Source organism: Fulmarus glacialis, unplaced genomic scaffold (assembly GCF_000690835.1).
Source record: "Fulmarus glacialis isolate BGI_N327 unplaced genomic scaffold, ASM69083v1 scaffold2278, whole genome shotgun sequence".
Classification (NCBI taxonomy): Eukaryota; Metazoa; Chordata; class Aves; order Procellariiformes; family Procellariidae; genus Fulmarus; species Fulmarus glacialis.
Genome location: NW_009227401.1, coordinates 12,078 through 36,948, shown reverse-complemented (window position 1 = coordinate 36,948; position 24,871 = coordinate 12,078). Strand labels below are relative to the sequence as shown.

General features: G+C 36.3%; 1 protein-coding gene across 1 annotated transcript in view; it reads left to right on the top strand.

Annotated features, from left to right (window-relative positions):
- LOC104080646 (TBC1 domain family member 5-like) overlaps positions 1–24,347 on the top strand; it is a gene marked incomplete at its 3' end in the record, with an annotated part of 69,218 nt that extends 44,871 nt beyond the window's left edge. The window contains exons 4-11 of the mRNA XM_009583120.1: positions 1,070–1,159; positions 1,263–1,334; positions 4,140–4,207; positions 10,750–10,852; positions 17,057–17,145; positions 18,641–18,691; positions 18,780–18,849; positions 24,175–24,347. Of these exons, the coding sequence (XP_009581415.1) occupies positions 1,070–1,159; positions 1,263–1,334; positions 4,140–4,207; positions 10,750–10,852; positions 17,057–17,145; positions 18,641–18,691; positions 18,780–18,849; positions 24,175–24,347 (716 nt within the window). The remainder of the gene's footprint in view (positions 1–1,069; positions 1,160–1,262; positions 1,335–4,139; positions 4,208–10,749; positions 10,853–17,056; positions 17,146–18,640; positions 18,692–18,779; positions 18,850–24,174) is intronic.
- Positions 24,348–24,871: the final 524 nt, after the last annotated feature.

Here is a 24,871-nt window from a genome sequence, read left to right as displayed (position 1 = left end):
AAACTTGAAATGTATGTAGCATTTGACAAATTTAAAGTTAATGAAAATACTTTCTTCACGAGGCCAGATGAATATATGCCACAAGCATTGTTTTACCAGTCTGCTTCTTCTTGAGCCTCTAAATTAGGAGGCCATAACTCAAAACCCTGAACTAACAAAAGCATCAAGTCCCTTACTGTCCACCAATTAAATCAAGGAGTGGTTTTATTTTAGAAATAAGACTGGTTTTATTTGCATGTCTCGATATGGGTTAGGGCTCTCTTTTAGACTGCCTGTTTTAAAAAGATTATCAATTTTTTTATTAAGTTCTGAAATATTTAAGTATTTTTAATAATTTGGGAATGTTTTTTTGTTTGTAAGTATTTACTGTTTCATAACACTTTATAATGTGTAAATAAAAACATTTAAAAGGCAAGAAAATACTCTGGTTTTTTCCTTATTTTATGTGCAATTACATAGTATTTTCCAATAGAGGTTTCTTTCTAACCCTTTTTAAACAGAAATGTGAAAGAACCGAGATGTAGGCATTCTCATGGACTTTATGCAAAATCGATCCTTTTAACTGTCTTGCAGAATTCTAGAACATGTTACTTTTCTATAGACTAAGATTTTCCCTTTCCACATTCCTCAGGCAGAGTACATCTCTGAGTGCTTAGTTTCTGCTCTGCATTGACGTTTGGTTTTAAGCATGTTACATTAGCTCATCAGTGTTATGCAAATAGCTTCAGGTTTTGCGTATTTATTTTCAGCTCTTCTTTGTATTTGTTTCTGCCTTGGAAGTCTCAATCAACTTTACTGAAGTTGTGACAGTTTACAAAGCTTGAGTTTGTGGCTTCAGGTTTTTTTAATGCTTTATTTCCTACTGTAGAACTGTTATTGTTTCTAGCTTCTTATTTATTGACTGGAAAGTACTAAAGCCAGGAGTATTTTATAGGTCTTGCTTTCTTCTCCTTATGTGTAGAGTACTTGCTCCTCCTTTCTGAGATGGTTTATGCTGTCGGGTAGGATTTATATGAAAAGCTATGTTAAATTGATTAAACTTAATGGATTTATTTTGCTTTGTTGATAGTTATTTCTGGAGGTTCTACCCCAAGACAGAAGTCTATGGATTAAAACCACATCAGACTTAAGAACTTCTTACAATAAGATCAAAGAAATTGTAAGTTGGTACGAAATAGGTTCTCTACTCTCATGCATTGACATAGGTATTAATACTTAAAATATAACAGAAGAGGATTTGACTTTTTTCTGTTTTTACCCAGCACATTACAAACCCTCGGAAGGCAGGACAGCAAGATCTGATAATCAACAACCCACTCTCTCAGGACGAGGGGGTAAGTTGACCCTTGGTTCTATCAACATATGTGCTATTAAAATTCTCATCATCATCATGCTGACACAAGTGAGTTCTTGCTGAAAAAGGAAAAATGGCAGGTGCTAAAATCTCCCTCCTAAATTTCCAAACTGATTTGTGTTAACAGTGGTTCACAGACTTTGCTGAACAACCAGAAATGCTCATTTCCAGGTTAATATTCTGATTTTTCAGGGCTTATCACAAGGAAGGCTGTGACGAACGAAAAATCAGTGCTGGACTATAAGTCAAGTTTCACAGCATATCCTTTCTTTGACTGATATGCTTTTTTATTGCTGTGTGTTTTCATTTTATAAGCAAAATGGCTCTAACTGAAGGAGTGTTTAAACAATCAATATGAAGGGAATGCAGTTAACAGCAAATACTGAAGAACCCTCCGCTGGAAGACTGTTCAGCCTTGGAAGTTTTTCTCCAGCAAAAATAGAATTGTTGTATGTCTGAGTTCTATACGTGCTGAGTTAATGTCTAAAGCACCAGGCTGCAAGATATGCATTTCTTCCAGGGTTTTTAATTCTTTTTCTTTATACAGTTAAAAGAAACAGAAGTTTCTTTTCTAATCAGAAAGCAGCCAGCTGCAAAATGACAGATCCAGATTTTAAAGAAATACTGAAAATGTGGTAAAAGTATTTGGCCTGACTGTCATTAAGTGCAGAGCATCCAGCTCTCACTGAAATTAATGGGACCTCCTGGTAGCTTGGTATTTTCATGACACTTTGATGAGGGTTTACATGTAGATTTGGGAGCTTAATTTTAGGCTTTTTTTTTTTTTTTTTTTTACGCTGCATTTTATTATATCTGAAAAGCTCTTAGGTATTTTATGGCACCTATCTTTAAGCTTCTCCATTAATTATGTTACCATTTCTGAAAACTTTTTTTTATCACATTTTCAAAGTAACTTAATACCATGCAAATAATTTGTTTGGCTCGTTTAAGAGATTTACACCTGGAAAGACTGTCACAGATATCTTTTGTGGTACTGCTTACGTTTCCGTTTTGTTCACAAAAATGGAAGCCCGTATTTTGTTTGTATTTAGTGTGGTACTCCGCTTCATATTTAACGTAGAAGGAGAGAGAGGTTTGCTTGTGGAAACATGGAGGTATTGATCATAGGCACATGGGTGGCTCTGCAGCCGGTGTGACTCTGCATGCCATCAAACCATTCGTGCATCCAGCTGGACAGAAAGTTGTGTCAAATGTAAAATTTTTAAAGTGTTTCTGCTGTAGTTTGTGATTATACACAGTGGCACAACCTTCTTTCTGCCTGTGATGTCTTTTGGAGACAGAAGACAAAGGTTAACATGTCAGAGTATGTGGCAGGGGATCAATCTACAAAACAACGTCATGGGCCAGACCAGGTATAGGAATGAAGAGCAAAGTGCCCACGAGCCTCTGCAGTGACTTAATGTTTTACCCTTTCAGCATCCTGGGTTTTGCTTCCTTTTCGCAATATTCTGTTTCCTTCGTCCTTTGCTCTGCTGGACAGGGGTGGGAGCAGGGGGAGCAGATCAAAATGTGATCTAGCTGCATGAAAAGAGCTGCGAGTTAAAAAGATACTACTTCTACGTAAGACATTGTCAAGGATTTAAATACTTTTAAACTTTGGGGGGTTTTTTCATAGTTTGTAACACAAATATAGAAGCTAATTAACATTTTCTTTTTTGTTATTTTACCTTCTTTCTGCTAGATAATGTTAATTTACTTTCTCTTTTCTTTCTGTGGAGCGTGAGCCACCATGGCAATGAATTGTTTACAGGGGAGCAAGAAATTCTGGAAGTATTGTAGGCACTTTCTTTGTACAGTACTTCATTCACTGGTGCTGCTACTCTCTGAAAACTAACCTGTATGAAAAGACTGCTATAGATGTTGTTCCTTCTGTGTTTTTGATCAATATGGCCAAGCTACCATCCCTTTAACAATAAAGAATAGGCTTTACAATACTTTTTCTGGAGCACACAAACAACAACATTTGCTGACTTCTTTCAGGTTAGCTTTTGCAAAATATTGGTAAACAAGGCATGGAAACGAAAGAAAGAGAATGGAAATGGTGATAAGCACAGATATAGAAGAAGCTAAACCTACTTCAAACTCTTTTATTTGATTTTTTTTTTGTGTGTTGACAGTGAGCTTTAAATACCCTGGTTTTCCCTATCAGAACTTTTTTAGAATGGCCAGTCTTGATCTGCACTGTGTATATGTACCATTAGAATGATGTCATTTTCATGGTATTTGATCATCATACATTCCTTATTCGATTTTACCCCCACTAAGACAAACTAGCTTACTTCCAAGCAATTTCTTAGTGTGGAAATTATAGCAGCTTCCAATTAAGAGTCCGTACATTCATAGGAGAAATGTAATACAGTACGGTGATATAGACCTTTTTCTCCATGAGTGAACTACTGAATTTTTTTTCAGTTGAGCTGCTGGTTCTGGTAAATTTGAATTTACTCTGCCTTCCTAAACACTCTTCACAGACCCCTTACAGGTAACTCATAGACTTGCAGCCATCCGGTGAGTGAATGGAGTGAGCCTAGAACACGGATCCAGCAACCTGAATGTTTTCATCTCTGATCTAAACTGACTTTCTCAGACACGTTGGTCTGGTCACCAACATTCTTTTTCACCTATAAAATATTGATATACCTATCTACCAGGAATGTTGAGGATTAATTATTTAATATTTGTACAGTACTTTGCTGATGTAGTATATAAGCCTTAAGTATTAGTAGAATTCTCTGTTTCATACAATTATTTTTCCTTATTTCAGAGTCTTTGGAATAAATTTTTCCAGGATAAAGAGCTTCGAGCAATGATTGAACAAGATGTGAAAAGAACGTATGTAGATCTTTAAAGAAATTTCTATATCTAAATTTAGATTCTGCATTTTCATGTGTATAGATTATATTATGTTTTCTTGACTTCGGTTAGTGTAAATGTCAGGATTGTTGAAAATGAATGTGTAGAAACATACATTAAATGTATAAAAATACAGCTTTCTTGGAGTGAAAAACGAGAAAATGGAGTTAAACATTAAACCTTGGAGATTTATTGGTATCATTGAAGAAAAGCTCTTCTAAATTAAGATATTAGGAAATGTATTATTATATGAAATATAAAGTAGAGTTTTCCATATGAAGCAAAGAGAAGGTAAGAGAAACTGAAAGGTCTTGTAACTAAATTATGATCATAATAAAAAATTGAACAGATGATTTTCTTTAATTCTTAACACTTATTCAATCAATAATAAAAAAAGCAGTTTGTAATTAGTAAGGGAAATGTCACTCATCTAGAGAAGTTAAGCATTTCTATTTCTATTTTTTCAGTTTTCTAGTGTTATTTGTCACATATGCCTTTTAAAATTTGTCCTAATATTACTGTGATTGTGTTTTCATTTTCTTGGCCATTAGGTCATGCCTGTTGAGGAACTTGTTTGAGTTAGAACACTCAGTTCCTGAAAACATTTCTTTTCGGCATGGAAGCATTGACTGATGTGTAAATCTAATTAAATTCAATTACTGGTTTGCTACCATGTGAAATTTTACTGTATTGCAAATATTTTTCCTTATAACTTGAAAAAAGTGGTGATAGTCTTAGATTTTACAAATCCCAAGCTCACACATTTTCATTTACAAAGAAACAAAGTCATGCAGAAGAAATCATTGCTCTCTGGTTTTGGAATATTTTATATGTCCGTCCCTAGACCCATTCTTGAATGCATTTTGCCATGAGATGTATAATTAAAATCTGAGTATGCTTTCATGTGCATTCTCACAGATGGTATTTTTTGTTTGTTAAAGGAAACAGTTCAGGATGTTCTAAGATTAAAATATATACATATCTAAACTATAATTGGAGAATGAAAAGTTGTATGGAGATTGTGTTGGATGTAAGGCTGTTATTTTAAAAAAAAAAAAAAAATACACACACACACACACACACACACACAGTCCAGGCTCTCACTCTGGCAAATGGCAGAGTGAGTAATATTCACTAATACCAGTAATAGTGACTAAAGAAATTTCCATTTGTGTGTTTGTACAAAATAATGTCTACTTGAAACAATAGCAGCATACATTATGTGTCATCAATATCAAAATAAGTGAAACAATGAAGGAGCAAAATTTATCAAAGTGACATGAATTTATTTGATAAACTACATGCATTTTTATATACACTTGTTGTTTGGCTAATCATAACACATAGTGTGCATTTTATGTATACATATGTATCTGTTTGTTAACTATCATTAGTGTAAGAAGCAGTAAGTTCTGCATTCCTTGGCTTTGGAATCTAAGTACCCTCTCTTTAATGTTGTCCTTTTCCTTTCCATTCTTCAAATAAATTCATAGAATCATAGAATAGTTGGATTGGAAGGGACCTTTAAAGGTCATCTAGTCCAACTCCCCTGCCATTGGTAGGGACATCTTCAACTAGATCAGGTTGCTCAGAGCCCCGTCCAATCTGGCCTTGAATGTTTCTTTCCTGGAGTTACAATGTAAAGATTTGTCATTAACTTACAATGCTTTTTACTAAAGGTTAAAATAATTGAGTATTATATTCAGTTACCATAATCATTAGCTTCTACCTTCTGTTTCTTGCTTAACAAATATTTTTACGTTCTTTGTCATTGAGTTCTGTACTCCATCATCCAACAGCATCAAGTAAATAATGCTGTAGAGAGGGATGCTAGCTGCACACAGAATAGCAAACCAGAGTCCCATCTATCAAAGCAGTAAAAAATTCACTCTATAATGTTTTTATTCGAATTCTCTGAAGTGTAGTAATAATAGATGGGAAAAGTGGGTAGAAATACGCTTTTAAAATTGATATTGGTTTAAATTGTTTTAAATTTCAGAATTCTGTTATCTAAAGGAAACTGTGATAAAGTTTGTTCGTGTGTGTGTGTTCATACGCATTTTGTGAATCCTTATCTCAACCTAGTAATTAGATTTGTAAAACATAGATGCTCATAGCTGGGCTAATCATCCTTTAGAGTCTATGTACCTGAAGAATTCTAGGACACAAATCATCGCTTCCTAAAGTAAATGTCTAGTATAGGTTTGATGAATCACACTGTAGAGAAGTATGTTTTTCTTCGGTAATTATAAAAGGCTTCTAGCTCACCTGTACCTAACTAAACTGTAGTCGCCTAAGGTCAGGTGAGAGTAATCCAAGCCATAATGTCTAAATATAACTTTTTGCCTGTTGCATAATAAGAACTTCCAATATTTACAAGGGAAGTAGGGAAGGATTTTGTTAAGTTAGTCCTAACTCATTAGTGATCAACATTTCTAATTAATCACCTGACTTATTTTTTACGGTAGTTGAGAGGTTCGGAATGGATTTTCCTTCCGCTGTCTAGAAATGTGTACTTTTGAGCTGGAACCAAACACCATCTCTTTCTGTCTCAAGTGAGAAGCTTCTAAAAATGGGGTGGGAAGGAGGGTGAGGGAGGTTTGCTATAATGCAAGTAAAAGCCTTACTTTAGATGTAGATAGCAGTACCAACCAAGTTATGACTATAATACTGCATTCTATTATTCTACTAAGAAAGGAGGGTGTGTATGAACTAGGACCGTAGTAACTCTTAACAGACTTAAGAATGAAGTGATTAATTACTGTCATTCAAAAGATGTACCAAGGAACAATGCTGGTTTATTTTGTGATGATTAACAAGGTAAGTGATAAAGAAGAATTTTTAACAATATTCTGCAGAAATAGAAATCAGCAGATTGGCAGATGCAAGAGCATCTAGCTACCAGTCAAATCAAAATACCAGTCTGCTTGCTGGCATCGCCTTGTACATCTGGGATTGTAAATGTCTAGATCTGATTACCTTCTTTCTCTCTCCAGTATTTTAAGAAAACAAAATGCTTAGGGGACATTCCCAGTAGACTAATCAAGTGGATTTCTTTTCTTCTGTAGTAGTATTTTTACATATTGGTCTACCTAGTTTCTGCTTCAGGAGTAACAGTCACAGTTTAAGACAATGGAAGCTGTGAGAAGATGAGTTAGTGGCAGGTGCTGCTGTTTCAAACTCTCCATCTCCCATATAACAAAAAGAAAAAAACCACCCATAAAAAAGGTAGTGGAGAAGCCATTAGGCAGCTACATCCTTCCTAAGCATATAGAAGAGATGGGAAGAAACAGCAACCCATTGAGTATGAACACAGGAGACAAAATCTAGTTTCTGTGTAAGAGGAGGGACTGCTGGAAGGGAGAGCTACCTTTATACACCAATTTATTCCTTTTCAAGAAACAAGTAAGCAACAGGGGGGTGGTTATTATTTCCTTTACCAAACCTTTGCAGTTGCAAGAGCATCTTCCATTTTTTCTGGTTTAGTAGCTTTCCCCATTCCAGCTGAGTAACAGGGCTGGGGATCGGCAGGGGATGGAATCTGTTCATGAAAGAAAAGATGGTCTCTCCGTGGCTGTGGTTAAGAGCCTCATTTCTGTCTGCCACCAAATTTGTTTCATAAAGTATTTGTGCATCCTTTTATTTGGTTGCCGGTCTAAGTTTCTTCTGTGTCAAAGTCTGGCGGCCTCTGGTGTAGGGGCCCCTAAATGGGCTACAGGAATGTTTTAAAAAATGATAACTAACTCGCACTGGTCTTCACTTTCAGAAAGCAGGGACTTGAATGCGCCGTTGTTTAATTGTAGCAGTTGTTGTAAAACAGTCTAGCAAAATTCCCATGTCCTTATGCAGTCTTTCTCAGAAATGTAATTAAATGTAAGATTCTGGTGTTCATGAAAAGTATTCTTACCTTGCCTGATTTGAGGATACTGTATTTCTAAAACAGTGCTTTAATCATAAAATGACATTCTCCATAAAAATCCATCCTGAACTGATGGTTCCCTCATGATCTCTTGTATTTACATTTACTATAATTAATACTTCAGCCAGCTTATTCCTGAGTTCGTTATTATCCTTTCTGTCACAATCTCTGGTATTACTAGATCCTCACAGATATCTCTATGTATTTTTGAGTTTTCTTTGTTAGTCTTCTCTTCCTAAACTTCATAGGGCAGGCCTGAATAACAGTCCTTCAGAAATAATCTCTTCAAACTCCTAAATTATGTCGATTGCCATCTGCTGTAACGCACTTCAGGTCTCAGCTGTGTCCTTCCTTTACAGTAATATGATTAGTACAAGTGCATACAAGTTTCCAAATGATGGTCTACCATTACCCCCACCAGGTGCCAGGAAAACGTTACACCCTCATCCCACAGCCTCTCTCAGGACTTCAGCATAGCTGCGTTTGAGCCACGGTGTCTCCTCTGCCTTGTCTCTTCATTCAGGTCCTTCATCCAAGGATTTCAAAGCACCTTTCTAGCCTCAATTAGTTATGTTCCTGTGCTTACCTGTCATCACCTCTGTGAGATGACCACAGTAATTATTAACACTAACAGTTTTATCTGAAGTAATTTATTATAATTCCCTGTATTGTTTCTCCATGACAGGCTTTACAACAGCCTTAATATAACCGGTCTGAAGTTCAGCATTGTAGCTCAGACTTGGGAAGCAGAAAAAGCAAAATTTGCTTGAAGAAAACTTACCTGCAATCTATGTGATTTCATTTTAAAACTGACAATTTTCAGCAATCTAGCCTGAGGCCTACTCTTACTGTCTTTTTAAGTATTCTTGTTTTTCTTTGTCCAACTTTACCTTTTCCTTTCTTTTTCGTATTATACCTTTCCAGATACTTTTTTTATTTTATTTGTTATTGCTCCACATAGCTGGATGTGGATTGGGGTGGTTGCTTAATGAAATATTTTTTGCCATCTAGTTACTTCTTCAGAAAGCATGAAAACACTTTTGTTTGTGCACTTATTCAGTAAAGTGCATCCTGCATAACCACTTTATTTCCTGCTTCCAACAGTCAAGGAGCAGGATGCACAGGTGAGAGTTGCTTCAGAATAGTTACAGATTGTAAATATTTACATTTTCCTGGATTATACGCAGATAACAGGACTTTCCCAGAAGCTTTTTTCCCTTCTCTCACTAGTTCCACTTCATTCTATTTCACGTAAAGGATATTTGCCCTGCCAGAGTATCAAATGATTTCATAATTTTAAAGTTTATTTGAGGCAGCTACTAAAGACAGTGAAATACCTAATTGTGTTGCATCACAAAAGATGCTAAGAAGATATATTGGAGCTTGCTTAGAGCTCAAGAAAATTAGCATACTGGTTTTCGTGTCAGTTGTGAGATATTTTAATAATCTTATCATTAAAATGCTAATAATTTTTCAAATATTCATGAAATATTGAACCCTTGTGTATATGCTTCTTCTGACATACTCTTCTTTCTTCCAGTTTATTCCAGTTTAGAACTGGAAATCTTACAAACTTCTTTAACATATTGCAGCTCTTGCACTCTTCCTTTGCCCAAGTCTCATCTTGAGAAAAACGAAGAGCAGGGCTAAGCGCTGTTCGTGAAGCTGCAGGGCAGACTGGTGAGCCAGTTATAGTTGCCAACCTAACACAGATTGAAAAAATGGGAGCATGTCATACAAAGTATGTTTTTTATCTATGGAGATTTGATCTTCAGTGCTTGTTTTTCCAGTACCTGAATCAAATTAATCAATAGATAACTGTTTGCAACAGTTTTAGTTTTAACTGACTTGGTTTTTTTAGGGGAGAAGAAATGTCTGCTTGGTGTTTTTGATCATGCTCCTTTTCTCAGTGTTCCTAGCAAGTTTTAGATTCATTGGTGAAGGACTGACAATCAGTGGAGCACAGTCTTGGAGTTAAGTTACTATTGGGATGCTGTGCCACCTGGGACCAGAACGGTCTTCTGGGCTGCTAGGTTTGACAATAAGAGCCTGTGTGCAGGAGGGAGAGGGTAGATCTTTGCTTCAGTCGCTGCCTCTCGTTCTGTCTCCTTTCATTCTGCTTCAGCTCGACTTGTTTTCATGACGTGGAGGAGGAAAGGAACTTGATCCTTTAGGCAGTTGGGAACATACTCATATGGTACATTGTTTTATTTGGATTAGATTCTCCAAGTCATTCATTTTCAGTGGATTGGCAGTGTATAAGAAGTTGACGATTAAAACAATCTGCCATTGTGTTTCATTCCTGCGGATCTCTAGTTTCCATAATGTTAAAAGGTGTTACTTATTTAAATATAACTGGTGATATCATCATATCTATGTAGCGGACTGATGTATATTAAAGAACATGGTTCAGAATTTTGGTTGCAAAACAAATACAACAAGTCTTTAGAAGTATTCTTACTCTAGCAGCACCCACAATTCACAGAGCGGTGGGAAGGCAGACAAGGGAGATGCTGTCTTACCGAAAACCATTTCTAGACGACCAGCAACTGAGATTCTGTGCACTATATTGTTTACTTTCGCTGTATTTCTTCATTTTCAGCTTTCCTGAAATGCAGTATTTCCAGCAAGAGGATGTGAGGAAAATTCTTACGGATGTTCTGTTCTGCTACGCCAGAGAAAATGAGCAGTTGCTTTATAAACAGGTAATGAAAATACTGTACAGGTGGCATTCATTGACTCAACATCTTCTATACAGTTTGACAATAATGTAGTTCTGTTGTATCCAGAGTTGTATCATAATGCTAAAGTAATCAAAGAGCTGCTTGTCAGCTGGATAGTAAGAAAAGTAAGCTCATTGAATAACATATGCTTTTTCCTCATAAGGCAGTCCCTCAAATTGTTTTCTTTAAGGTTGCTAAGTTGTCTAACTTCAAATTTCTTAATAAACAACATCGTTTTCTTCAGTGTTGGTTAAGAAAGAAAAAGAAAAAGAAAGGTTTTCTGTGCTTAGGTAAAGAAAGAAAGTATGCAGCAGGATTAAAAATGGTACTGAATAAACAAAAACCATAAATCGTGACTTCTGAAATTTAGGCAAAGTTACTATTTTAAGTTTTATGTAATATTTTAAGTTCTTCGTCAAAGTGCTGAAGTTATGCAGTACATTATCGAATAGATCCTTTATCTAACCCTGTAGCATCCAAATACAATACAGCTGACAAATGCCTTTTGACTGAAGGATGAGGGTGCTACAAATACCACTTCTACAGTGTTACCTGAGGGAGAGCCTGCTCAAACCATTTTTTGACAGAACGGTAAAGAAAGCCTTAAAGCTGCTCTAACTATGCATCCGTATGGGATGCAGGCTAAATTAATTTAACATTTGTTCTGCAGGTTTTGAAGTGAGTATAAGCTTGATACTAAATTAACGTAGCAAGACCGATATTCAGAGTTATGGACATAAGTATATTTGTGTTTGTTTCTCCAGGCTATTAATTGTAGGGTGAATAGGGACTGACGGACTGAGGAATACCGTGTGCATGGACAAAGGATAAACTGTAGAGCAGCAGACCTCACATAGACAAAAAAAAAATTCATAACAAAAATACGGAGGTTCAGTAAATGTGAAGATTTTTAAAAGACACTGTATGTTTTCAGGCATGGTCTGTGACCACCCTGTCCTCAAGCCAGGAAATTAGTGGCATTTCATGAAAAGACTGACACATACGAGTTGAAGGAACAGTTACTTCTGAAGAACTGTCTTACAGATTATATCAAAAATCAAATATATAGTTATCAAACATATCAAATCTCCATCAGCTGGTTATTTCTCATGTTTGACAGTCTGTAAGCAAGGAATAGTCTTGCATGATAAAAAGAAAAAATGAGATTTGTGAGCTGTATTTTGAAGGGCACTGCTAAAGAAAACACTTCAGCAGTATTCAGCCTCCCATTTCTAGTGAATATAGGCCAGAGTACTGATGATGGGAAAATGGAAGAACACATTCCAGCTAATTTAGTCTATCATTTCTTGAACAAGAAGTATTATTTTACTCTTTGATATGACTTAAAAGGACTTAATTACCCTCTGCTCATATTTAAAATCCTCTTGATTCCTTACCAAGAAATAATACCTGTCTACATAAGGATGGAATATTTAGCCAGATCAAATTTAAAAAAAAAAAAAAGCCCTGAGTTTCATCACAAGCTGTTAAAGCTATTATTTTCTACTAGGTGACACCCCGTTTAACATAGACCATATTGTTAATAGTTATGGGATTTTATTGAATTAATGAGACTGTTATCATGTAGTAGAATGTCTTGCTGAGTTAATTGAAACTGCAGAGATTATATAAATGGTATTAATGAACTTTGACTGCCTGATGCCTCAGCTTTAATAAAGACTGCTTGGTGGGCTAAATGAACATAGGCAGATAAAAGAATAGGTTCAATTTTGCAAGCCTACAGGCTGTTGACAAAGAAAACTTCTTTGCCTCTGTTTTCAACTGGTGTGCATCAGTAGTGCAGTAATTCCAGGAAGGGGTTGCCACAGGACTGAGGGGAGAGGTGAAGTGCAGAAATGAAATAAACTTGGATCATGAAAAACTGTTGATTTAGTCTCTCTGAAGTGTGTTCAGTGTATCACCCAAGTCTCATGGTGCTGTGCCAAGTCCACAAAATAGCAAATGATTGCGGTTTTCCTCTCTTGTTGTGGACATGTGTCACTTTTATTAGGAACTTTTCTTTTTTCTTACCTCATTTTGAAAGGGTGGTTTTGTTTGGTTTGTTTTTTTTTTTTTAATTAATGCTCCTGTTAGCTTATAGTAACAATCCTGCTTTTTTGTCCCCGTGTCCCTCTCTTTTTAGATAACATTTCTTTCATATCCATCAGTACCCTTCTCTGAATTAGCTAATAGGAAATAGAGGTTGTGGTGGCGACAGGATATGTTTTTTTCCCTCTTTTAGCAAATACCTATATTGCAGTCAATCTTCCTGTCCTCCTATTTTTATTGGTTCTGTTTTTACCATTGCCTCAAGCCCCACTTCCATAATAATTTCCACTACATCAAAGCCTAGCATATTTTCTTGAAAATAATGAAGGTTACCATTAATTCATCAATAACAGATTACCTCCAAGCTGCTGTCTCCACGGTGACCTGAATACAAAGCCCAAATTAAGGAGTTTGTCTTCATATTCAGTATCCATCATGGGACTGGTCCTGTTGTTCTCTATGAGAATTCCTCTCTCTCATTTGTATGACCTCAGACAAGACTACATTTGCTGTTAGAATTATAACAGTTGGCCAATAAATGAAAACTTATACTTCTGTCTGTCAGCACCTGTACAGGACCCAATGTCTCTCTTTCAAAATATTTGGAAAAAATTACAGTTCCTTGACAATTTGCATGGTTATAAATGTAAATAAAGTGTATCTGAAGGTTACAACATTTTATTGAAACTATTACATAGCATCAACATATAGTCTTACAAGAAGCAATCAATAATGTTTGTTTAATATGCATATATGCATGAAAGTTGTCTTTATAGTAGGGTTTGTGGGTTTTTGACCAGCTTGAAGTAACATTTTATTCGATGAGAGAAGAAGAAATTTCTGTCCCTAGTCAAATGGAGTAGAATGTTGTGAAGCTGAATTACAGATTTTAAAGACAGAATCCTCACTGGGATTGTTGAATTTTTAAACAGCAGCTGTAAATATAAATCTAAAGAGAATAGTATATTGTACTTAAGAGTATGTAAAAATTACTCTTAGCATTCTTCTGTAAGACTGGTGCCAAAATTTTGGTCCTAGTTACACTGAAAAGAAATAGTGACAATTAAGCTAAATCGCTAGGCTAACTATTGTTCGCTCATGATTTGATTGCCCTTAGAGAAGTCAATAAAATTTTTAAATGCATTGATTCACTTTTCATGGTAGAAATGCTATATTTCTGGTTTTCTTTCTAAATCATAGACTGTATTATGAAATCAATATTTTGTTCTAGCTGGGAAGTGTCATAAAATTATCTGAGCTCTGTCAACTTGCTTATTAACACAAAAGAGTTTTAGTAAACTGCAGCATTGAAAAAATATGTGTATGCATATTACACTGGTGGCTTTTCTTGCCAAGCTAAAAATCTCTAAACATTTGAAGTACTCTTGTAACTGAAAGATCAGAGGTATCTTTTTGAAATCCTGATATTTCATCATCTGTTTTGTTTTTGTTGTATGTGGGCAGCGACGTTATGATTCTACTTTATTATAAAGTTGATATATTATTATGTTGGAAGAATGTATGATGTGCTTTTATCTTTTATAACTAATTCTTATTTTATGTCCTCTTTCTTTTTCTTCAGCTTATATGTTTACAGCTTAGGTGGTAGTTTTATTAGATAGTCAAGTTTTTGGCATTTCCATTTCTCTTATTTCATGTTAGTATATCAGGGCCAATAAAAGGTTAGACGTGGAGCTGTTAATTAACCAAGGGCTGTGAGTATGTATGAAAGTACAACCCAGGTTATCTACAGTTTATTTAAATATTTTTGCTTCTTATATTTATTGCCTAATCCTGGACCTATCTCCCTGTCTCTCCTATTCCTTTCCCTCTTGGTATGACCATAAGACTTTCAAAAATCTAAAGCTGTCAATTTGTAATCTAACCCATATTGTTGCGTTTGGGAATTTTACCTCAGCTCCTGAAATCAAGTGGCTGCATTGGGTTTAATCTTTTTTTTTTTTTCCTAACTGAATTTCTATTTAGCCTTCATCTTTTGAAGTAGTCCCTAAAGGTTCAGAAATAGGAAGAGAAAGAAAACATCCAAACTTCAGTAGTTTTGCTGTCTTTAGCTTTGCCCAGTCGACTGCTATTGCTGCAACCCTACAGCTGAGACTGTAACAGTCATCTCAGTCCTGAAGAAATTAAAATTAAATTTCCTAGGATCTCAATTGATAGCACACAGAGAAATTTCCAAACCTCTTTTTTTTAATTCAACACTGCTAGGTATTGGAATTTCCTCTTATGAGCAGATAAGATTCACTAGCATGCATCCGAGCACACTCAAGATAGATAATGATCTAGAGAGGGCTTCCACATCTACTTCTGTGCTCAGTTTGGACCACTTAAGGAAAATCCCCATTATTTCCAATAAAAGTTAAAGGCTTTTAGTAGCTAATGGAGCCGTTTGATACACATGAAGCTGATAAGCTGACGCACTGATACTGAATACGTCTCAAATGCTATATGGAATATCAGCTGATATACCAGCAAAGCAGCAGAGTAGCTGCACAAGCGTGTAACTCTTTCATTGCTTACATCTGTCCATCACTGAAAGGGCTGGAAAAGCAAGTGGAGAGGCTTCCTAGCTTGGAACTGCAGGCATAAAAGTAGAACAGCGCCTGTCTGGGGACCCATCATCTGACTCCCAACAGCAGCCTGAAATGGCTGTGAGTTTGATGGGCCAGCCCCAGTGCTCTTTCTGCCAACAGGATAGACAAGATGGTCTTCCTGGCACCCCTGTCTGCCCAGAGCACTCAGCTGGAGTTGGGACTGAAGCTCCACTGGGCGAAGTAGCTGCACCTTTGAACCGGAGCACTGCTGGCAGCACGATAGGGCTCCACCCAGAGCAAGACCCGGCAGGGGTAGCCTGGGCACCTGGCACCAAGCCCTGGCTGTAGTTGGTGGTTTTGGGCTGAGGTCAGGAGTTTCCTTCCCCTTGGAATGATCCTTGTGTCCAGAGGCAGCCAGACAGGTCTCAACCCTTCATCCCACATCCCTTCCATCACCAAAGGGCTCTCCTCACTTCTTTTGTATGGCTGACCCCCACCCCAACCTGTAGCTTGCGTAGTTCCTACCTGCCATCCTAGTCCACCACTGGGAGCCCAACTCCCCTGACAGAACCAAATTCCCCAGTTCCGATACCCCAAATCCTCCTTTTCCCTGATTTAATACGAGGGAAGGGGCTGACTATCTGCTGGAGATGAGGTTTCATTCCGCGGGCTATAGTTTTACCTGCCAGTGCGTTGCAGCTTGCCAACTGGACTGCTTGTTTTCTGAAGCGGTTGCTTCTGCTGCTGATAACAAATTGACAAGCCCCAGGTGAATCAAGGCAAATCAAGACGGCTTTTTTGTTCCTGGGGAGCTCCAGGTAAAAGCACCGATGGCTGGCCTGGGTGGCCCAGCCATGCTTCTAATGCTGGCTGAAGTCCTCGACTATCCACCAATTTTTTCTGTTCTGAGTCCTGCATGTTTCTGTATTTTTTCTGTATCTTAATATAGATTGCATATATAAGTAATAGTCTGTAATGGAACAGTACCAAGTCTCCTATGCATTGTGTTATAATGAGTTTATTTTTAATATTGACATAACAACTTCAAAAAAAAAAAAAAAAAGAAAAAAACCTCATTTTATTTCTTATGTCCATAGGAATGGAAGTTTCATTTTCTAATTTCCCAAATAGCTGCCCTTGTCTGCTCTGAAGGCTACTGTTACGCTTTTATCTATGGTTTTGGAACATTATCAAATAAAAAATAATTTTAAATTTTGCAGTTTGTCCCTATTGCAGATCATTGTATTGTGGATCATGACTGTAATTATCATAAATAAAATTCATATTTATGAACATAGATCTTGGAGTAAACTGCCAGGTGCAGGATTGCCTGCCATTGCCAATTTGTTGTCTGTTGTGTTAAAAAAAGGGAGAATAACTTGCTTCTGTATATTGTAGGAGAATAAACACTTGGATTTAATCAGAATTTAAGATAAAAGCCATTGATTATGAAACTGTTCTGTTAAGAACGTAAATGTTCATGCTTTTAGTTGGTCTGCACCTAATATTGCTGGCTACCTGATGGATTAGGAACTATTATATGACTGAAAAATCTTACTATACTTTTGCTTCCTTTTATGTTTAGGGTATGCATGAACTTTTAGCTCCCATTGTCTTTATCCTGCATTGTGACCACCAAGCTTTTTCACATGCCAGTGAAGCTGCACAACCAAGGCAAGCATTGTGTTTTGTTTTGTATAGTATAAAAAATCCACTTTCTTAAAAAATAAGTAAGTTGGCTAGACTAGAACTTACAAACATGTGTTCCTTAATTCTTTGTTTATAACTGATAAATTGATATCAAAAATTGTTGCATCCTTGTGCTTTGATGGGAGTTTCCTTATTTCATCTTCCCTACTACAGCTTCTCAAAGGGGGATTAAAAGCGTAGATATTGGCGCCTTCACAGATATTAGCTGGCAAAAAAAGGGAAGACGAGAAACCTAAGGAAAACCCTAATCAAAAAGCTTACATACCTACTTACTGTTTCACCTCGTTCTTGTTGCCAGAAATGGTTTAGGTTTTGTCATTACAGCGAGGAGGCAGATTAGAGAACTACAATCATAGAACGGACAAGTTACCAACTCCCTTTCCTCATAACTTAAAAGAGAAAAAAATCAATGTAGACAAATTGTTGTGATTTATATTTCATTCATCACCTGCAATGTTGTGGCTGCAATATCTGACTAACCTTTGACGTGGTAGTAACATTAAGTTTAGCTATTGATTCTCCATTTCACTCAAACTGTGCGTGTATGTGTGCATGTAATCATACACATATGTATAAAATATCACATCACACATGATTGTCTGTCAGCCAAATTCAGATGCTTTTTTTCTTGCCCTATATGTAAAGCTTTTTTTAAAAAAAAAAAAAAGAAACTAGTTGCCTTCTTGTGTCACTTGTGATATTTAGGTCATTTCTTTTAATTTGTCTTTTTACACTCTCTTTTGGAGTCCAGCAGTGAATAAAAGCCAGTTTAATTATGTGTACTATATAACCTCTGTTAGCATCCCTCAACATGATTGTCCAAAGGCAGTTAAGCATAAGGATGGAGATTATTTATAAGTGTGTGTTTTTATTCAATGTCTGTCCTTAGATATCCTGAAATTACCTAGAAGATGCTCTTCGGTGCTAAGTAACTTAAAATAACCATGTGTTATGCACAGCATTCTGTTCCATCCCCACTGAAAAAGTAGAGCTAAGCAGCAAAGTAGATGGAAAAGAGGTGCTGTCACTGATTAATTGCTGTTAAAGTACAATAAAAATACAGGCTATTAAAACAAAATAAATTAATGTTTTGATACTGCATATTTGACCAGTAACCATATTTTTTTTGTTTGGGACAAACAGTGATAGATTGTGCAGCAATCAATTATTCTAGATCAAGCATATTCAAATAATACATTGTGACATTCAGTAATTTGTTATTTGGAATAATTAGATGGTTACTTCATTGTAGTGCAGACAAGGCAGCTAATTTGTTTTTGATCTTTATAAAAAGGAAAGACTTCATTTGTTCAATGCAGTTGCTCTTTTTAATTAAAAAGGCTAGTTTTCTCATTTGCACTTTATATGAAAGTTGGCTTATAAATACATAATAGTACATGCAGAACGCTGACCAAAAATAAACATTCACATTTGGATTGTTCACTGTTGCCTTTTTCAGCGAGGAAATGAAAGTTCTTTTGAATCCTGAATATCTGGAACATGATGCCTAGTAAGTTTTAACAACTTGCTTTACATTTAATTTGCTCTTATTTATAATACATTATTTAACACCAAGTTTCTGTGTTTTTCCCCTTCAGTGCAATGTTCACACGTCTTATGAAAACTGCAGAACATTGGTTTTCAACTTTTGAACATGACAGTCAGAAGGTAAATATTACTATAAAATGTATTTATTGTATTTTTAAGCAAATGTGATTTTTAATATGATTGAAGTAATTTGAAGCTAATAAGGCATCTTCTCTCAAACAACTTGGTTAAAGCAGGCTCAACCAAGTTTACATTTTTTAGAGGTTCTTCAGAATTTGGTCATAAGCACTTGTGGAAAGTTCCAGTTGAGAGTTCCTATCTGTTGAAAGATCACTTGGTAATCAAAAGCCAGATGTGCAAACACAGATTCTCCTATGTATGAGTGATGTTCTTGTGTAGCATTCGAAAGAATGCCTGTCACAGGCACATCTCTATGCCCAAAACCTGTGCAAATGTCATGTTAAATAAATGCATATAGGCAGTGTTTAACGTATTGAGGCTTGAATTGTTTTCAACTGTTTACAATATAAACAATTTGCTGTGAAACCAAAACTTTAATCATAGACTGTCTATCAAAGGTCAGGGTTTCCCTAACTTCATCACTCCATTTCCTTACTTCTTTTCTTCTTGATCTCAGGGTATTCAGATCTCCTGTGTAGCTATGCAGACACCACTGTATTTAGTATGTTGCTTCTTTTTATAGGAAAGCTTTTTCTGTGTTCTGAGTTTAGTTCTACAGAACTCTTCTTTGCAGGGACCTTCTAGGGACCATCTAGTCCTTGCCCGTAACCATTTTTCGTGCATGGCATGAGGGACAATTCCCTCAGTCAGTTGCTCAAGATTTCCTTTGAATACTTTTTTCCTTTTTCCCTGCTTACATTTCTCTCTTTTTTTAATTCTGAAAAATTATTTGTGTGATGGAGTGTGTGTAGAAGGCTCTAGCAAAACATAGCCATATTACATGTATTGCCAAGACATTCAGTGTATTATATCCTCAGAGTTGTCCTCCAAACTTAGTTCCAGCTTGATTTCACTTCAGCATTTTTCACATAGACCATGGGGTGAGTATCTAGAGTTAACAAAAAATTAGTAAGAATTTGGTTGGTTTTGGATGTCCACATGTGTGCACCAAAACCTGAATTTGCAAACTGTAATTAGGGAGTACCAGTTTGAGAGGTGGTTTTGCCTGTGTGTTGAAGAAAAAGATGTTCCCCCAAGACTCACATAAAAGCTTCTGTTTTCTTTAAATGTCTAAATGTATCTGGCATATATTTTATTACACATTGGCATCTTGGCCTAAGCTATCTACAGTTATAAATTACTATTTGGATTTGGGTTTTTACATAATTCTCAGTAACTAAGGATAAAGCATATGAGATACAAATTTTATGAACTTATTACATAGTCACTTTTATTCCAACAACAAAGCTGTGAGACATGTTTCTCTGAGTGTAGCTTTTCAGAATTCAGTGTATTAAAATGTATTTGTTCCAATTTCTGTGACAGAGGTGGTAAAATCTGAGCTTGAATTTTATTCTGGGAAATAACTAGGTCTGCTTACAGATTTTCAGTGCTTGGGTAGAAGGTGAAAGTTTACATTGCCCTTTCCAGTCCTTTCGTGGCATAAAAAATTAACAATGCAAAGCGCATGGATTAATATCTAGTTGTTTGTTCTTGTTCTTTGCAAACATGTATAATCTTTAATAATTCTTTCTTGTACATATGCCTTTTACAATCATGACTTTGAGGGTTAGCTACGTAATAAAGTCTGAATCTTCACAAAGGAAGCAATGAAAGCATGTGCTCTGAGAGACATGTTACATTTTATAGCCTCTAACAGTTGGTTCCATTACTCCCAATTGCCATTAGAGGAGCTTCTCCAGCTACTCCATTCCCTAGTGGTTAATGAGAGAAATCTGTCCACGGTTTATGCTTGTACTATGTCCTAGCCTCCCTTGACTGCCGTAGCATTTGTTTCCTAAATGCATGAATATATAAATTGTATTAGTATCGACTGCCAGCCATTCCAGTTCATGTTGTGGCAGGTAATGTTTTGTGGCAGGATTTGGTGACTCTGTTCCTAATACTTGATCTGAATTTTTTAGCTGCCTTTCACTGATATCCATATTTAAACTGTTCTTAGAGGTGAACCTGATGCTCTCCTGTAAACAGTATAGCCCATCTCTAAGACATCCCTCTTCTTGTCTTTTTATTGTGAACCACATCCCTTTGGGGTTGATCATTTATATTTCGTGTTAGCAGTCGATGATTAAACCCATGCACTCAAATGTCTTCCAAGACTTAGAAGCTCACAAAAAGAAAACGGATGTTTTGTCTCATGAGGCAGCTTAACACATAGCGAGTACGGGCAGGGGCACCATATCCTGTTGTCCACTTGGCTTCTGTGCTTTAGGCACAGGCGCTGTGAGTCATTTCTAGTTAAACATTTTGGCGGCTTGGTTGTATTAGTTTATTTGAGCATCTTTCTGTTTGGGCTGTTTCGTTCACACCAGCTGATGGGATTTTTGGAGCGATTTCAACTGACTAAATGTATTGCCATTTTCTCAACCAAATTGTGTGTGAGGAGACAACAGACATATCATATGCACTCTAGTCATCCTCTGAGCTTCTTGGCGGAGTGCACCAAATCAGGAGGCATGGACAGTCAAGGCATTGATTATTGATTGCAACTGCTGTCCCCACAGATTCTGTCATGCTTTGAAGATTTCTGTTAATAGCGTTAATAATTTCTGAGATGCCGATGAACTGCGTTTTGATGGATACCATTTACTTACCTCACGCTTTTAAAAATAGCAAGCCGGCATATATTATTTTATGTGCTTAGCCGTGATGATAGTCAGTCAGTCTGACAGTCAGCAGTGTGTCAGTACTGCATTATGCCAAGGTGCACAAATGCTGCAAGTGACAAATAACTCCAGTTTTGACACTCCTCCGTAAGAGGAAGCTTGCATTAGTTTTGATATTCAGAATCTTTTGACACTTGAGCCAGTGTTTAAGAGTCTGTCTTCTAGTTTTGTAAAGATGGCTTTAAAACCCACGGACAACTAATGATGTAAAGGCTAATCTGGGTAACTAGCTAGTCTTCTCACAGTCCAAGTCCAACTAAGTAGAAAGATTCTAATGTTGAGATTTCTGTACAAGAATCTATGCCTATAATCGAGAAAAGCTTTCGAGTCATCAGAGTTACGAGTGCATGCAGTGGTGAAGCTGAATTTAAACTCAACTTGAATAAACCGGAATAAACTTCATACCCCAGATGTGTGCCAACTGATGGAACGTGCACAGTCTATGAATACGTACAGTTACAGACTTTTATGATTAGTTTCAAAGGTAAATTGATATGTTTATGCAAAAAATTACTACAGACTGGCATTTAATGTTAAGGCAATGTTATCATATCATACTTCAGGAGTGTTTTTCTATATAGATTAGAAGGAGATTAGTGGATACCCCTTTTCAGTATTTTGCATTCTAGCATGTGACCAAGAAGATAGTGAAATGGGTCTGAAACAACAATAAGAAATAGCCATACAATGGAGAAACAAAATCAGGGTAAAAAGAAGGCTGCCCAATTTGGTAATAAAGAAGTAAATAGAATAATTAAAAAAGGGGGTAAGAGAAATATCCTTTCTCAACGTACCTGCAGGTGTGAAGAACTTTAGTATTTAAGTAAGTGGCACCATTTCTTATTGGCCCCTAAGATGCTAGATGTTTTATTTTAAATTTCTATTTGGTAGAACAGGAAAGATTTTGAATGAAAGGATGCCATTTCAGTGAGCTTTATTGGACAGTCTGAGGGAGCTTTTGTCAAGCAATTTGCTAGGCCATCTTAAATGAATATGACTTGGTACCACAATAGCATGGCAAAATCACCGCACTGTAATAGACAGATCAGTCCCTTTGCTGCAATTGCCATAGCAAAGCAACAATTAAGCAGATTTTAAGATACAATTTATAATTGATCAGATCCTTAAATAGAAACATTTTACCTGAAATCACTGCTCAGCATCATACAATATTTTCTGCAGTACAGAAATGGAATAATTAAGAAAAAATATTTCAAGCAAAGGAGATCAACATGAAAAATAGGCTTTTTGGTAGAAACTATTAAATGTTCGCCACCCACTTGAATGTTAAACCATGTTGTAAATGATTGTGAAACACGGGTACTTCTCTTCCTTCCACTTAAAATGCTGATACAGAGAGAGTGGGGTTGAAGAGGGACTGTAATCCCTGAGGGGATAGCTTATATGACAAAAAAAAACTTTCTTTCTTATCAAATGTTAAAAATAATGTGCTTTTCACTGTATTGAACCAAGTGAGTTTGACTTTCAACAGTTTAAGCTGTAATGAAATCTTCTGAAAGTATTAACACTTTGACCTTGATAATGCTTCTCTATCAATATACTGAGCAAAAGGGTAGAAAAACAATAACTATTTTTTAAAGTGAAGCTTTCAGGTCAGAGAGCCATGATGACAGATTGCAACAAAGTCATTGCAAAATCTTCTCTTCTTACTGTTTCAATTTTCCCTCTTTTATATCTTTAACATTGTTCCTGACAGCTTAATTCTCCATTTCCCTTTCCCCAATCTTTCGTTCGATAGGTTTGACTTGTTCTTTTTTATTTCTCATCCTCCTTTTTACATGTTTCCTATTCAGTGGAGTTCATTACTTGCTGCATTTCTTTCTAGCCTTCTGTCTCCTTTTCAATAATACTTCACTGTTTTGCAAGAAGAACAAATTTAAAGCAGTATCAGGTCCAAGGATGCTAATACTCCAGTAGTTTTCTTCCTCTGTTTTCACTTGGTGTGTGTCATGTTCTAGATCATGGCACAGTTTGCTCAACCTTTAGGTCCAACCAACTACCTTCTAACCATCAGGTTCATCTCACTGTTCTATTTCCTTTTTGTTTTAAAAGTTTTCTGATGCTTTTTCAAAGTTGTGTAGATTTTGAGGTATAGCCACCAGATTTTCTGCGCAAAGGAAGCCTGTTTAGAAAGGATTGTTTGAAAATAAGTTATTTCCTATTTGGTATGCAATTTATTATCCTCTGAGGGCATATATTCTCTACTAAGATACCATTCATCTGCTTTGCTCTGGACTGACTCAGTCTGCTGATATTAAAGCTAAAATAAAGCTGTCAACACTTTGTCAGAGCATGAAAAGTAAAGCATGCACGTAAAAATTGACATGCAGAATGAGGGGATGAACCTTGGCCTGCCTGCGAAGGGAAATCCCACAATACCTTCCGCAGAAGTGGATACTTGATATTCCTCTTTTCCTGGAAAAGAAACAACTTACTAATATTTTTATGTTTCTTTGGAAGCCAATGATTACAACAAAACAAATCTTTTGTAGACAATCCCTTTAGGCAGTAAGGCTTCATGGGATGTTCTTTTTTTTCCTGTTTTCTGTGTCTGCAGGAGAAAGATGTGATGATTCCACCTATGCCATTTGCAAGGCCACAGGACTTAGGCCCATCTATTGCTATTGTAGCAAAGGTAAATCAAATTCAGGATCATCTGCTGAAGAAACATGATATTGAGCTGTACATGCATCTGAACCGACTGGAAATTGCTCCACAGATTTATGGACTGTAAGTGTTTGTTAAGCATTATTTAATTTAACTCCTTCTATTTTTATTTCATTATATTAGGACATTTTTTTCCTTAAATTTAGGATTGGAGGAATGGGGCTCAAAAGAAGTACTGCTTGTCTCTTAGAACTTATTCAGTTGGCAGCATTACAGTAAATGACACCCCACTGTTGTATTTGTGACAGTGGCATTCCCAGTACAGATAAAGTCCGTTCAGCTACATATTAGAGAACTTGATGAAGAGTCCCAGTGCAGTGATGAAGTATGTACTTGAATCGGGTACATACCCTACCTGTGGTTTTCCTATAAGAAGAAATGGGATGATAACAGGACATAAAGAAAGGGGGAAGGGGAAAATCATTAGCATTGAATGGTTTTTTTACTTGATTTTATCACCAATTCAGTATCAGTGAACTTTCCCCTACTGCAATAATGGTGTTTTGGATACTGGTAATACAAGTGTGGTGAGGCATGTTAAAAGTTAAGGCATGGAGATAATAAAGTGTCTGTATGCAGAGTCAGCC